Source organism: Dendrobates tinctorius, unplaced genomic scaffold (assembly GCF_039654945.1).
Source record: "Dendrobates tinctorius isolate UK_male_01 unplaced genomic scaffold, ASM3965494v1 ptg000258l, whole genome shotgun sequence".
Taxonomy (NCBI): Eukaryota; Metazoa; Chordata; class Amphibia; order Anura; family Dendrobatidae; genus Dendrobates; species Dendrobates tinctorius.
In genome coordinates this window covers 3,728,747-3,745,533 of record NW_027361925.1, presented here as the reverse complement: position 1 = coordinate 3,745,533, position 16,787 = coordinate 3,728,747, and the positions used below count along the sequence as shown (strand labels likewise).

General features: G+C 41.3%; 1 protein-coding gene across 1 annotated transcript in view; it reads left to right on the top strand.

Annotated features, from left to right (window-relative positions):
- The first annotated feature begins 256 nt into the window (after window positions 1-256).
- Window positions 257-16,787, top strand: part of LOC141069326 (membrane-spanning 4-domains subfamily A member 4D-like) — a 23,240-nt gene continuing 6,709 nt past the window's right edge. The window contains exons 1-3 of the mRNA XM_073558791.1: window positions 257-514; window positions 9,990-10,100; window positions 13,171-13,227. Coding sequence (XP_073414892.1) covers window positions 257-514; window positions 9,990-10,100; window positions 13,171-13,227 — 426 coding nt within the window. The remainder of the gene's footprint in view (window positions 515-9,989; window positions 10,101-13,170; window positions 13,228-16,787) is intronic.

Below are 16,787 nucleotides of genomic sequence, written 5' to 3'. Positions count from 1 at the left end.
TTTCTGTGAAACGGTTACGTGTGACAGCATGGGTGCAGCTGGCAAACTGTTATTGTGCCCTGGTAATAGATCCCCAGGGAACAGACATTTAACGTTAATTAGGTGGAAGGGAAGCAACATGTAAAATATCAGTGTATGATGCCAAGTTGTTATTTTACTTCCTTGTCATAGCTCAGGATATTGTATGCATCTTGCATTCGATTATTTCTATGATATTTGTGTCTTTTTCTTCACTATTATCCATTAAGCTTTCGTAATGTCATCAATGAATGGAGCCGGCATGCACAGCTATGAAGCCCTAACCAGCGAGACGATTCCTACTGCTCCACCTCATAGCTTTCCACTTTATCATGTTCCTCCAGTTCCTCCTGGATATACTGGTCCATCTGATGCCCAGATGTGGAAGGTCCCCACCGTGGCCCCGCAGTGGAGCTTTGCTGCTGTAATTCCTCAAATTACAGAATCCTCAGCCTTTTATAAAACCTTTCTAAAAGGCAAACCTAAGGCTCTTGGGGTGAGTGATTCAATTTTTGGATTTTGCACTAACCATAGAAGACACTTATGAACGAGATATACCCATTAGTCCAGCACAAATTGCTCAATTATAATAACCAGAGATGAGTGAATCTGAGATTCAAATTCTCCAACTCACGTAGATTTTCCTGGGAAATTCTATTTTCAGCGAAGACATTCTTTGCAAATTGAATGTTCTTTTTATGCTCTTGGGTCTTAAGATACCCCAGAGCATAATGAATGTAAGATGGTGGAATAAAAAGTTAAAAATTAATACTTCTCAGGGTATCCCACTACTTGCTGCCCACCACCTGGTCATTAAAGCCTTTTCCTTTTGCTGTTATATTCCATATCTCTGGTCTCTTCTCTCTGGATTGGAAATTCCAGGCACAACCAGGCCTCAGACGTTCCTGTGCGTCATAAAGTCGCAAAGTCATGAGGTCACAACGTGTGCCGAACCCTTTTGGCACGTAATGACCTCTAAGGCCTGGTCACGACCAGAAGTTGCATTGTGGAGTTAACAGGACAGCGGGAAAAAAGAGGAGGACTGAATGATAAGAAGTGAAGCGGTTGGAGAGGTGAGCAATGACTTACTGATTTTTTGTAATCATTTGCCAGTTTTCCACAGTTCAGCCATATTGGAAAGCAAATTACAAAAATCCATATTCTGTAGAATACAGATTTTTTTTTTTAAATATTTGAATACAATTCAATTCAACTCTAATAAATACTCCCATCTCTAATAGCAAATGACTGATAAAAAAAACCCTACTCTTGTTAATATTTGTTAATTCATTCATTGATTCATTCAGAAACATGCTCAGGAGTCAGTGTTAATAAAGCATCTTGGTAATAGTAATGATGCACAGTATGCATGACTGAGTGTGAACTGCAGTATCCGAGAACAGCTACTGCACGTTGTATGGCGCTATTGTGTTTCAGCTTCATACATTGTTTTGATACGATTACCATTGGATCTGTTAACAGCTGACTGGTGGGAATTATGGGTATTCGACCCCAACAAACCTGCTATTGATAACCTATCCTGAGGATAAGCAATCAATATCAGAGTCCTGGACAAGCCATTTACCCTCCATTGGTACAAAATTTGCACCGCTGCAAATTATGACCATGACCCCAGCCACATCCATTCACCATTTCTTTTTAACCTGGCAGAAAGCGATGTCAGAGGGGTGATGGGAGTAAGAGACATTCAGCAGATGCCTGAGACTGCAGGGCACAGACCCAAATCTGAACCTGTCTTTGTTTATCTGGGATGTTTGAGACTAGAGATGAGCAGGTAGATTCACGGGACTCTGGTCCTACTTCCAGGTCACTGATGCCAGGCGGCTAAAGAGGAGGTACATGAATCTCTTATCTTCCAGTGTCCCTGACACGGTTTTTGGTAGCCAGGGCCAGTGCAATGTCATCTGTTCATCATGCTCATCTCTCGTTGGGACCTATGGATTTATTTTTTGTTCATTTATTCATGGTTATAGCACCTCAAACTTGTTCATCTTTATGTAGCTTCATTATACGACATCTGGCTTTTTTCTGTCTGTAAAGCCATGTTTCATACATTGCATAAATACTGTGATTTTGTTTTCTGTAGGTGTCCGCAGCAAAGTACTGTAATAATAATCTTCTCTGGCTATTGCCTTTTTGCTGCATTTTATGTCTTTTCCCTCTTAATTGATGCTTTTTGGTGCTGATGTGAAGCAGTGTTTTAATGAAGTTTTTATATAATACAGGAAAGCTATAATTCTGCGCTCAAAAATGTACCAGTTTTTAACATGTTTTTTTAATTACATATAGAAGCCTCCAGAGAAAAAAAAGCACCAAAATCGCATGTCTCAGCAGTGTCTTTAGGGCTCATACCCATATTTGTGTAAAAAAAGTTCTGATATCAGGATCGAAAAAACGAACAAGCGTCATGCGAGTACAATCCAATCTTTCACACCTAGCATCCAATTTACATCCGAATGCAGTGCGATTGCTATCCAATTGCAATGCGATTTTAACATGAGCTCTTACATAGAGCAATTCACTATATCATTCACACATCGTTTTCAAAGGAAATATTCTTCAAAACACATATATAGATTAGATAGATAGATAGTGATAAAAAGCCAGCAATTCAGCAGCCGTGTACAGTAATATCACAGCGGGACCTGACAGAATAGAATAGTTAGATGACATATAGTATATACACATAGAATAGATAGATATAAAGATGTCAGTCTCATACATGATTAGTGCAGTGCATGTGTAGATTACTGTACATGTAACATGTATTTAATTAATGTATTATTATTTTTGTGAAAAAAATGGCATCGGCTCCCGCATAATTTTCCAAACCAGCAGAGGGAAAGCCGAAGGCTGGGGGCAGATGTTTATAGCCTGGAAGGGGCCATGGATATTGCCCCACCCCCACTGAAAACATCAGCTCCCTGCTGCTCCAGAAAAGGTGCATCTCTAAGATGTGCCAATTCTGAAACTTACCCTCGCTCTTCCCACTTGCCCTCATGTGGTGGCAAGTGGGCTAATGGTTGGGGGGTTGATGTCACCATTGTATTGTCATGGTGACATCAAACCCAGAGGTTATTAATGGAGAAGCGTCTATTAAACACCCCTATTACTAACCCCATAGTGATAGTGTAAAAAAACACATGCACACACAATATAAAGTCTTCATTGAAAGAATGACACTGACTCCGTTAATAAATCTTAATTAAACCATACTTACTGCATCGCCCATTCCAGTGATGCCATTGTCCCCTGCAAGAGAATTAAAATAACAAACAATATTCCTCACCTGTCCACTAAGATGATAATCCATTTGTTCCACGATGGGTCTATCTTTGCTACCATACAGCCTGTCATCCAGCAGAGACACTGAGTAATATCTACTACTGCTGCTCAGTGTCACACGGTTAACTCGTATGACCTGACTGATGGCACTGCAAGCTTGAGAAAGTTCTCACGCATGTGCCTGTCAGAAAGGTCCTAGGAGTTCACAGCAAGTTAACTCACTTCACCTAACTGACATCAACGCAAACACGGTGAGAAAATTTCTAACGGCGCTCGCCATCTTTTTGAATGTAAAATTTGCTGGAATAATTAGCAGATGCCATGTCGCATTTGGAGAGCCCCTGATATGCCTAAACAGTGCAAACCCTCGACAAGTGACACCATTTTGGAAACTAGACCCCTTACGAAACTTATCTAGATGTGTATTGAGCATTTTGAAGCCTCAGATGCTTCACAGAAGTTTATAACATAGAGCCATGAAAGTAAAAAACATCACATTTTTCTCAGATAAATCTTTTTTAGCTCCAAATTTTGCATTTTCATAAGGGTAACAGGAGAAATTGCTCCATACAATTTGTTGAGCAACATCTCCTGAATGCACTTTTTAGGATAATTATTTGATTATGAAGATATACAAAACATGGATGCTCATATTCAAAATAGATGCTTTGCAGGAAGAAGCAGGAGGGGAAACGCGCGTCAGGGTGAGGGGACACCACGAGCACCACCACTGTTAATGTTATTCTGGGCTATGTGGCACTAATTGATTTCATAAATGGCGCCTTCTCTATGTAGTATGGGTTATTTTTGCTGGGACTAATTTATTCGCACTATGCACTTTGTAGTTAATATATTATATCCTATGACCCGGTGTTTTTCCTGAATTACCTTGTTCAGGGTCTCCATAGTTGTGTACTATACTATATTGTATAGTCATTGGGATTTAAATTGCCCTCGCATATTGCTTATAAATAGATTATTATATCTTTAAATTTCATGTTTTCATGATTCACCTTATTCAAGATGTATTAGTGCTGCCTATCCTGGTGCCTTATCACCATCTAGCTTGTGTGGTTTTATTGATTGATTATTTTCAGTCATATCTGTATTCAGTATATTGAGTTCAACTTACATTGATTTTTCATCTATCATATAGATTTGGATATACTACTACACTTATATGGTATTGGCTCTATTAATGTGATAGTATGGCATTGTATTGTACCTGACTATACATTACCTTTGTTGGTGCTCTTTTGAGGTGTCCCTTACGGCATTTTGCTTTTTTATTATGCTTTTTTATGTGTTTTTATAGTAATTAATAAAGCTTTGTTTTTTAATTTATTGGGGTCTCTTCCTCTTCCTATATATATATATATATATATATATATATATATATATATATATATATGGGATTAGTTGATGGATATTGGTGAAGTGCCCTCGGGACTTGCGTTGTTCTGGCTGGCTGTATATGTATAAGAATTACAGATACTCAATATGTGGAGGAAAACAACTGTTTGGGTGCATGTCGGGGCTTGGAAGTGAAGGAGCTTCATTTGACTTTTTGAATGTAAAAATGCAAAATTTGCTGGAATAATTAGCAGGTGCCTTGTCGTGTTTGGAGAGCCCCTGATGTGCCTAAACAGTGGAAACCCCCACCAAGTGACACCATTTTGGAAACTAGACCCCTTAGGGAATTTATCTAGATGTGTATTGAGCATATTGAACGCCATATTATAGTGCAGATTTTGCTGCACCAGTTTGAGTTTGCCATGTTACATTGGCAGAGCCCCTGAGGTGCCAACACAGCAGACCCCCCCCATAAGTGACCCCATTTTACAAACGACACCTCTCAATTAATTTATCTAGGGGTGCAGTGATTATATTGACACCACAGGTGCGTCACAGACTTTTATACCATTGGGCAGTGAATAAAATAATTTACATTTTTATCACTAAGATACTGTGTTAGCCCCATGTTTTACATTTTCATGCTGGGAAATGGGTAAAAATGGCATCAAAATTAGTCCCACAATGTCTACTGAACGTGGCAATACCCTATATGTGGCTGTACAGTACTACTTAGCCATACGGAGTGACTCAGGAGGGACGGAGCGCAATTTGATTCCTGGATCGCAGATTTTCCTAGAATAGTTTGCGGATTCCATATAAAGAGCCCATAAGTGCTAGAGAGCAGAATCCCCCCTAAAGTGACCCCACTTTTACTTTTGAAATCATAACCCTTTGGAAATTTATCTACAGATGTAGTGACGATTTTGGCTCCATCGGTGTTTTCCAGAAATAACCAGCAGTGGATGTTGCTGAGTGAAAATTGTAGTGACCAGTACATTATGCCCAGCTCATGCTTCTGGAGACATGCACCCGTAAATTAGGCGGGCTCTCATCACTACAGAAATGCCAAACATGTGGGCTGTAAATGTGATCTAGGCACACTGGGGCTCAGAAGGGAGGGGGGCATTTGGATTTGGGAGCGGAGAATTTGCTGAATTTCTTTTAGGGGCAAGGAGCCATTTAGCTTTTCCAGAACATTTGTGCTACCAGTAACATGGAAGCCCCTATACTTCCATTAACAGATGACAGACCTGAGTGGGAACTTGTTTTTATTACTACCACTTACTTTGGGGTTTCCATCTTACTCTCTGAGTGACGTGATTCAGATGAAACCCCCAAAGGATCCCTTCACTATAATGAGGCAGCAGAGTTACTCTGGACTCCGTCTGGCCTCGCTGCAGCGGTGTCCTTCTTTTCAGAAGAGCACAAAACTGTGGCCGACAGCACTTTTATACAATCCTCAAAAGACAGACACAGACGGATCACAGGTCCTATGGCATCCACAGTGCCTCCATCTGTCTCATGTCAACAATTGGTTTTATTTATTTTTTTACACCGTTCCTCGTGCGGTATACGTGATTAGGCAACTATATTATAGGGGTCTGTGTGATTACAGCAATACCAGATGTATAGCGGGTTTTTATGTTTGGCAGCTGCCACGAACTAAAAGATGCTTTTTATTGCGAAATCTAGTTTGTGCATCACCACATTTTGAGCGCTATAATTTTTCAATATTTCGGCCTACAGAGTCATGTTGTGGCTTGCTTTTTGTGGGACAAGTTGATGTTTTTATTAGTACCATTTTTGGGCACATGACAATTTTTAATCGCTCTCTATTCCGATTTTTGGGAGACAGAATAAACAAATGCCAGCAATTCATGAATTGCTTTTTTTTTTTTTTTTTTTTAATACTGTTCCGCGTGTAGTAAAATTGATAAGGCAGTTTTTTTCTTCAGGTCAGTACGATTACAGTGATATCCAAATTATATAGTTTTTTATGTTTTTTACAGAAAAAATAATTATTTTTGCGTTGCTGAGCACTATAACTTTTATTTTTCTGCTGATAGAGCTGTATGCTTATTTTTTTATTTATATAAATGTATTTATTGGAAAAAATATTTGTTTTTTATGTTCTTTATTTGGGGATTTTTAAAAAAATCCCCATATATTTAAAAAAAAATGTTAACACTTTTTAATATATTTTTTTACACTTTTTTACATTATCCTGTCCTGGGACATCTCTGCACAGTATCAGATCGCTGATCTGATACTCTGCATTGCTTCTGCACTGCAGATTATCACATCAGCATCTGACAGGCAGGGAAGGGGGCATGTCAGCAGGCGCTCACAAGCCACCCATTCCCTGCGTGATGCTCCTGTATGTCGCTGTCACTACTGACAGCAGCATCAGAAGGGTTAAATGCACACAATCGGTGCTAGCACCGATAGTGGGCGTTGCTGCAGGGTGTCAGCTCTCACACAGAGCTGATACCAGCACCAGCATGAGGCTGCGCGATCATGCCACCGTACATATACTGCTGTTTGTGGGAACGCAGTTCCAACAGAGCAGTATATGTACGGCGCATGTCAGGAAGGGTTAATGACACACGGTGGGTGGTTTTAAGCAATTTTGGCTGACTTACAGGAAAGAGCACAGAGAGAAAAATAAGTTATATTCTTTCTGCAGCTGCTTCCTTTCAGTTATCGAGGAGGTTGCAGCAGTAGCTACAGCCACCGTTGACTTTACAGTGAGCATTGTAATCACTCCCCCTGCTCTTTGACTGGCAGCTTGCTCTGCACACACATGCTGCAGAGCTTGCTGTCAGTCAGGCTGCATGGGGAGTGATTATAATGTGGGAAGTTACTGTAAGGCCATGTGCACACACTGAGTATTTGGTGACTTTTTTACATCAGTATTTGTAAGTCAAAACCAGGAGTGGGTGAGAAATACAGAAGTGGTGATGTGTTTCTATTATTCTTTTCCTCTGGTTGTTCCACTCCTGGTTTTGGCTTACAAAGGCCGGCTTCACATTTGTGGATGGCAGAGCTGCGGGGGGGGCTGTGTAGTTCCTCCGTGAAGCTCCGCCCACTGCCGCACCTCCTCCGTTAAGCTCCGCCTATGTCGGCGTGCGGCCTGCGTACCTTATCTTTAACATTGGGCACGCAGGCTGTGCGAATATATGCGGATGCCTCTGCATGAGTCGTTTTGATGCTACGGCAACCTGCGTCGAACGTAACATGTTGCATTTTGTTGCGATCGCCACAGCGTCAAAACGATGCATGCGGAGGCATCTGCATACATCCGAATGGCCTGCGTACCCAATGTTAAAGATAGGTACACAGGCCGCATGCAGACTTAGAATTTGGTAGACTGTTAAATACAATGGGACTCCTACACTGGTAAAGCCTAACCATTACATGCAAGATCTAGCAAAAATTTAAAGAAGGTATTGCAATACACCCTGGGAGACACATAGAGAATGGCCTCAGAATAAATGTACATTTTGGTAGAATTACAAAAAGAGTGGTACTCCTACACTGGTAAAGTCTATTCACCAAGTGCAAGGTCTAGCAAAAATTTAAAGGAGGGATTGCAATACTCCCTGGAAGACATATAAAGGATGGTTTCACTATAAATTTAGGTACTCCTAGACTGGTAAAGCCTATGCACTGTGCAAAGGCAAAGTCATGCAAAAATTTAAAGAAGGGATTGCAATATATCAGACACTTTGAGAATTGCCTCAGAATCCTTTTTTGCAGAATTTTAAAAAGATTGTATAAAGAGACAGAATTTGTCAATGAATCAATGGAAAGTAGGTCTCATGCTGTGGACTGTGGAAGAGATTTGTGTAACAAGAGGGAACTCTCATTTCCTTCAGATAATACTGACATGAGACAATGAGAAATAGAACAAGATAGGAAAAAGCAAGAACTTTACTTGAATGAAAATAAAGCTGTTGAAATGCAGAGAGACGACCACCATTGCTGTATCCAAAACAATGATGGGTTGGAGAAGGCTGCATTCACTGTAAATAGTGAAGAGCTAAGGGTCAGAGAAGTTCAGTTGAAGAAGGTGATTGACAGCACGTCACCAGACCGGCCTCAGAAGAGGAGGACGTACGTGCACAGAAAGGTCAAGTTGTCCATTTTCTCCAAGAGAGAATTTTAAAAACTGTGTGTCATAGAAAACATTAAAATCCATAACACATCCAAAACACATCTCTGGGAAGGGGCATTCACCCCCCCCCCTTTCACACAGAATTTCCAGTAGGAGAAAGAACTGACAATCTACAAGCCTACTTGCAGTAGAACCAATTGTTTAACATAGGGAAGTGAGGAAATTACGTATAGCTAAAAAGTGAAAAAAGCAATTAAAACTCTCTTTGAATCGGAGGATTCCTGCAGTGCCAGGCAGGATGTCTATTGTGAGGAAGACTGAGATTTATAGATTGGAGAGGAAGAGAAGCAGGTAATCTAACACCTTTAAAGGAATATCTACATCTGAAACTAGACATTTGGGCACCAGTGGAAAGTTATGAATATTGGGGTTTGTATAGATCTGATATTGATGAGACATACTCGTACATCTTCATTTCAGGACTATTCTGGGAAAAGTATGCATATTTTTTCATAACGGTGACACCTGCCAGACTAACTAGAAAGGACAGGAAAGGAAAGACACTGACGGCAGTCTGCCAAAAAACCCTACAAAATGTCCAACACAACTGATAGCAAAATTAACCCTGAAGTCACTAGACTTCTCCCACTAGATCAGCACTCTGAAATATTATGAGACAGAGCAAAAAGAGGCCAATCTAATGAGGGACAAAAAAGGCAATTTGGCAAATAAGAGTGGAAATTCAGCACAGCCCAGCCGGGCTGGCTGTCCACACAAAAAACTGAAAAGACCAACAAGAGCAAGTGTGAACATTAGCAAAAAACAAACTTATCTTTAGAAGACTGGAACAGAACTGAGTCCTAGACCTGAGAAACAGACTGAATCACCAGCAACAGGATAGGGCGTCGGCTGTCTTATATCCAGTCTGATACTCCAGAGATCCAATCACTATCTTCCTCACCAGGTGGCAGATCACTACCACTCAAACCAACCTCACCACCTCCCGTCACCACCAGAGGGAGTACGGAAGGGGAACTCTCAACTGGTGGAGCAGAAAATGAGTTCATAACAGGGCGCCACATTATGGTCATTGGTTGAGTGTAGCAGTGTATCAATCCCAGCTCCCAGCCAGACAGATGGAAATCTTGCATTGTGGAATATGAAATCTAATGTCTTTTTTTTCTACTTTTAGATTGTGCTGATTTTGGCAGCTATACTGCAAGTTATGGTTGGGATTGGTCTAATTTTCACCACGTTTTCAGTTTCATTACCCAGTGGAATTCCCTTCTGGGGCCCAATCATTGTAAGTATGAAATTCTAAGTACATTTTATCATGTGAGTCCATGCAAGTGATTTCATCTTAGTGCGACTCTTATAAATGAAAGCAAAATGTACAGCACAGAATGTGAAATTCTATCAGAACCATACTGCAAAATATGAGGAAAAAGCAGAGCGCATGCAACTGCCAGTATTCGGCATATTGCCCATGTGATAACACTAGACCTCTACAACACTGACAGCAAGTGTGGTCGTGGGGTCAAAGAGGTGGAGTAGGCGCTAGACTTCTTAGGGTATGTGCACACATTGCTGAATAGCCTGCAGAATTTTCTGCACAGAATTCGCATCTCTTGGCAGAAAACGCAGGGCAAAACGCTTGTGGATTTCATGCAGAATGGATGCGGATTTCTTGCAGATTGTAATGCGTTTTTGGTGTGCGGATTTGTTAGGTGGTACTGGGAATGGATTCGGCCCTTGTGCTTTTGGAGGAGACACAGAAAGAGAGAGACTAAAAACCGCTGCTGCAGATGCGCAAAAAGAATTGACATTCTGCGGAAAAAAAGCTGCAAATCTGCGCGGATTTTTCCACAGCATGTGCCCAGCAATTCTTAATTTACCATTGACTAACAATGGCTGTGCACTATACTGCGGATTTGATGCAATTCCGCGTGTCCAAAAACGCTGCGGATCCGCATCAAAATCTTTAACGCTTAAACAAACCCTTACTTTAACTGATAAAAAGTAACATATACATACATTATATCAGAGGTCCAAAGGCAAAATAGACATTAGAAGAGGTTTTTTTTTACCTTGATGTATGTATTTGGGGCTAAAAATAATTTTTCCATTTGGGTTTCATAAAAATGTTTGCACTATTTGCTTTCTATAGCCTTTATGTTGCTTGTTGTTGGCTACATAATGGGTTAACTGACAATGCATCAATCATCCCTTGAGTTTGTAGCGCTCTTATCTGCGTTTTTCTGAGCTCCTATCAGCTGATTTATGACTACAGACCACATCAAAGTTGAGTTTGCAAAGAAAAAGTCAAAAGGTACAACATTTTTAATGAAACCCAAATGCAAAAATGATTTTTAACCCAAAAAATATGTATTTAACCGCTTTTCATCCAAGCATGTTTTCACCTTCTTGATCAGGCCAAATTTTACAATTCTGACCATTGTTAATTTATGTGCTAATAACTCTGTAAAGCTTCCAGGTATCCCAGTGATACCTAGACTGTTTTTTTGCGACATATTGTCCATCATGTTCGTGATAAAACTAGGCTGATATTTTTTGCGTTTGTTTGTGAAAATGTCAGAAGTTTGGTGACAAGTTTGAAAATGTATTAATTTTCAAACTTTTCATTTTTATGCCCCTAAACTAGATAGTTATATCACTACTTTTCATCAGCATCATTTTTGAAACCCTTGTTAGAAGGGTAAAAAGTTGAGCAATGTCTTAATTTTGTAGCATTATTTACAAAGCCAATTTTTTTAAGAGAGGTGACTTTAAGGGACTTATGTGATAGAAAATACCCAAAAGTGAGACCATTTTAAAAACTGCACCCATCAAAGTGCTCAAAACCACATTCAAGAAGTTTATTAATCCTTCAGGTGCTTCACAGAAATTAAAATAAACTTTTACTTTTTCCCACAAAATTGTTGATTTAGCCCCAAAATTAGCATTTTCACAAGGTAACAGTAGAAAATGAACCATACATATTGTTGTACAATTTCTAAGTATGCTGATACCCTATATGTGGTGGATAACTACTCTATGGGGGCACGGCAGGGCTCGAAAGGTAAGGGGAAACATTTGACTTTTGGAACGCAAAAATTGGCTGCAATTGATAGCAGAAGCAATGTCGCGATTGGAAAGCCCATGATGTGCATAAACAGTGGAAACCCCCACAAGAAAACAGGAGTACACCTGTGGAGATTGGAACAGGGAAACTGCGCATCTTTACTTTGAGGTTATTTAACAGGATGGCACAGCTCCTCTGCCTCCCTGCTTCCTCATTGACAGTTCAGATCAGTCGCCTGCTTGTACCGCTGCCCAAACTGTGTGCTCTGCAAGCAGAGAAAGCATCGGAGGAAAACAGGGACTGTCAGGAACACCGCACTGCACTTGCTCACTGAGCCAGTGCGCGTGTCCTGAGTAAAGCGAACTGTGCTCAGATACCTGTGGAGCGGGCAGCAGCCGAGTAGATGCGTACTTCAGAACAGCAGGACCTGAAGCACATGACTACTAGGGGCGTGGCTTAAGCTCCAGAGAGCTAGGAGCTGCAAGAGAACTCCTAGCAGGGTAACTGCGAGACAAAGTTACCAAGGGGCATAGACAGGGAGGATAGTCAGGACGTAGCCAATGAGTCATACACAGAGATAGCTGCAAGGTACCAAAGGGGGCGAGCAGAGAGTAGTCAGGTCACAGGCAATAAGTCATACACAGAGAGGGTAGCGCAGTACAAAATCAACAGGCAAACTCACAACGGGAAACAGAGCCGGGTCAGAACCATATAAACAAGCTATAACAACGAACAGGCACACAGAGGTCACCACACTCGGCCAAAGGCAAAAGTATAACTGGCAGGGAATGGAGCTTCCCAGGGGTTTAAGAAGCTCTCTCAGAACTAAAGAGAGGCCACAATCATTAACCCCAGGTGTGCAGGTCAAAACCTGCACTGAGCTCCAGACATTAACCCCTGACATGCAGCTCAAAAACCTGCACTGGGATCATGACAGGGACTGAATCTGGCCGGGTTGTTTCATAGGAGTGCTTTCAAGCTCTACAGCAAAAAGCTTGTAAGCGCTGTGCTCATTACCCAGCAGACTGGTCACCGCTGATAGATCGGTTAATTTGCAAAAATGTTTGCTTTTCCAAGCACATTGTAGTATTATCAGATGATAAGACAACCCCTTTAAGAGACAATTTTTAGAGTTGGACAACTTTAAGTAGCATTTATTTCTCCTGCAAAAGATTACTTGTTAGCTACATTTTAGTCTCATGCACAGACATAGCAGTCCCGTATTCTGTATGTTGTTTTATGATGCTATTTTACTTTTTATTATATTTAATTACTAATATTCCTGTTTCAGTATATCATAGCAGGATCCCTGACAATAGCCGCTCAGGCTAAACCTAGCACCTGCCTGGTGAGTAAACTCTTATTAGTATTGTATTATTATATCGTTTTCACTCTTCCATGAGTCGACATGCTACTTAGGGGTCATACATGATGCTGATCTGAGCGGCGTTTCTCTACAATTCAGATCTCTCTGTCTGTTGCTTTTAAACTTTGTTAAAGAGACTCTGTCAGCACAGAATGACTGTTCGAACCAAGCACAGGCGCTCTGTGCATCAGTGCGGACCAAACATTAATCACACCTTCCCACTGGACTTGCTTTCCTGCTATCTCCATCCCTCCAAAGAGCCAAAGAGAGGTAGGGACAGATGGAAAACAATCAGTTTGGAAGGTACATAATTGTTTGGCCACTCCATGATGCACAGAGCGCCTGTACTAGGTTTGAACAGTAATTCTGTGCAAACAGAGTACCTTTAAATATATTTATCATCCAATTATTCGTAGCAACAGCAGGTATAATATAGTGATCGGTAAATGGAATAAATAAGAATGGTGTAAGAAAAAGTCCTACTGAGAGCTGGAAGAGTCGGGAAGAAGTTCCACAGACGATCTCTTATCAAGCTGAGGTTGAAGGTTTATTCGGAGATACACGGCAAAACAGATACAGAATAACAGAGGAGTTGGAATATGCGGGCAAAAACAGGAATGCAGACAGGTAGAGATTCGCTAGGAAGTCTGGCGATGGTAAGGCTCTGTGCCCTGGCCATGGTGAGGCACAGCGGCATGATGGCGATGGAATGGCCCCGATCGACAGTAACAGGGGCTTCTTATACATTACCAGAACAAAAAAAGCTGCATTTTGCCGCAGAGGGCGTTAACATTATAATTCTAAGGCGTTTTCATGTAATCTACAGAAACGTGGTTTAGAACAGAGAATATAATGACATAAAACAAAGATATTAATTAACATTTCTCCAAGCAACACTAAAACCCATAAGTCATTGGTATCTATGGCTACTGTCCTAAAATCTTATCATTGTCTCCAATCTATGTCCATAAATTCTTACATCCTGACATTTTAACTACTCCACACTTCGCTACCACACTATCACGTATAAGCATACTGACCATATATTTGGTGACCCTATTCCCCTATTGATCCAATCTTCCTCTACGCACATCGGCTGAGGTTGCTAGGAGACATGATCTCATTTTCCATCCTCCATTTAGTACATTTTATCAGCTCTTTTGTAAAAGTTGAATCTTCTCTACCTTTCAACAAAATGGCTGCTAGAGACAACATGGCCGCTCAGTATATTATGGCTGACCATTCTCTTACAAATGGCACTTTTTTTTCTGGATATAATTTATAGTAAAATTATCTTTTACTTATGAGAAGGCAAAATTGCACCTAAAAGAACACAGCTTGTCTCAGAAAAAAATACCTCATATGCTAAAGTTTGAGGGGAAAAAAACCCTAACATATATACTTGAACATGAGAACATGAAAAGGAAAATTTCCATCAACAAAAAGATTAAAGGGTTTAGTGGACTTCGGATGCAAGTCTACAGTCACTCTATGTAACTGCAGATTTGTGAAGCCTCACATTGCATGCAATGCACTCTGTGATGATTCTCTGGTGTTGGTGAATTCGTATCTGACCAAAGGTATGAAATTTGCATGCTTCCGGCCACATTCCAACTAGACATGTCCTGCCTCACTTAATACAATTGCATTTAGCAAGGCTGCACACGGCTAGTCAGCATATGACCACGTGTATGTAAATCACATACTTGTGGTCATGCAATCATTAGTCCGGATGTCAGCAGAGGAGAATCGTCACAGCGAGCTGTCCATGCAATGTGAAGATCACAAGTCTGCAGTCACAAAAAGTGACTGCAGACTTATACCCTGAAGCCGGACAAGGATTTTAGGCTACAAACTTAGTGGCAAACAGCTGATTCTTTGTTTGTTAGGTAGTGTTTTAGGGATTCTTTAGTATATAGTATATTTATGCTGTTTTTTATATGTGCTGAACACAGAAGGTTAATACTTTGGGAAACAGCTGTGTTATGCTGTTTCTGTAAGTCCTGTTGAAATGAATAGGTGTTACAGAAACATAGCACGAAAAGCAATGAATGGCTAAGATGGGAATGACCCTTTAATTTAGCCAAGCTCATAATATCAAAATCTCAGTTCTCAATGTGAATGAGACATGATGTCACTGTCAATATAGAGGTCTCGAGTTGTTTTCATACCAGCCATAGCCAAAAATTGAAACCCAAAGATATGTATATGAACAAAATACTGAAGGGAACCTGACAGATGATACATGCTGCCCGATCCAACTGCAGCAAGTATCAGACACTGGCTGCACGATTTCAGCCATGTATGTGTAAGGAGGCTAATGGCCGCGTAGTCGACGGGAGGTATGTGTCACAGAGATGGCTGCTCTCTGTGATGTTACCTAAAGTATTTCTTTAGTGCACATAAGCACTAAGAGGTGTTTAGTGCACCTGTGTCTGGGTTGCGGGTAGCTATGAGAGATGGAAGGGTCTGGCTACCCACATTCCTCACCTCTGGCTGTGGTTACAACCTATATAGTGGAAGCTGTTGATTTGTACAGGGTCTGTGACTGGAGGCATGGAGGCTTCCAGTGTGTGTTTTGCTAAGACACTGACCTGAGTGGGCGGACCCGCTGTGCTATATGAACTGTTTGTTTTTTCTGTTTGTTTCCATTTTGTGCCACAGAAGGCTATCTTTTGTTTGCTTAAACTTAAGCAGGTTTATGGAGCAAAGAAACCTGATGGATATTTTTCTGAAAACCGCTTCCTGTGCTTACCTCAACCCGCAGCCGAGTGAGTAAAACCGTATCCGGCCTGCAGTGTGAACTGTCCACACAGTGAGGGGCCTTAAGCATGTCCCATGAAGGTGAATGGGCGTGAGGTAATGGCACTGCTAGACTCCAAGAGTCTAGTGACCCTTCTGAAGGCCACCTTTCTGCTTCAATTGATCCTGAGAAAAAAGGTCAGCGTGCGGTGAATTCACAGTAATGCTAAGGACTACCCTATGGCCAGAGTGGACATTGAAATGGCCCACGGTACTGAGTCTCATGAGGTCGGCGTCGTTCAGGACTTGTTACATCCTATAATTATAGGCTGCGACTTTTGTTTATTTTGGGATCTGCGGAGGAAGGGTTCTGGGTCTGCTGGCGCAAATGAGGAACCAGTGAACCCTAATAAGGTATCACCACACCCAGAGGCAGATGGGTTTCCCTTTAGTGTCCTTATGGGAGATGAGGAGGAAGTGTCCCCTGAGTCTGACATTCCGGAGTTAGGGGTGTCCAGTGAGAACTTTGGGACTGCCCAACATAGGTACCCCACTCTGAAAGAAGCCTTCAATAATGTCACTGTCATTAATGGGGATGCACAGGAGGCGGGGGCTGACACAAGGTTTCCCTATTTTATGATGAGTGGGGAGTTGTTGTATTGGGTCACGAAAGTAAGGGAGGAGCTGATGGAACAGCTAATAGTCCGGGGCCCTATAGACAGATGTTGGATATGGCACATTCACACATCTTCGGGGGACATCTGGGAGTGGAAAAAACGCGAGAACGCATCGTACAGAGA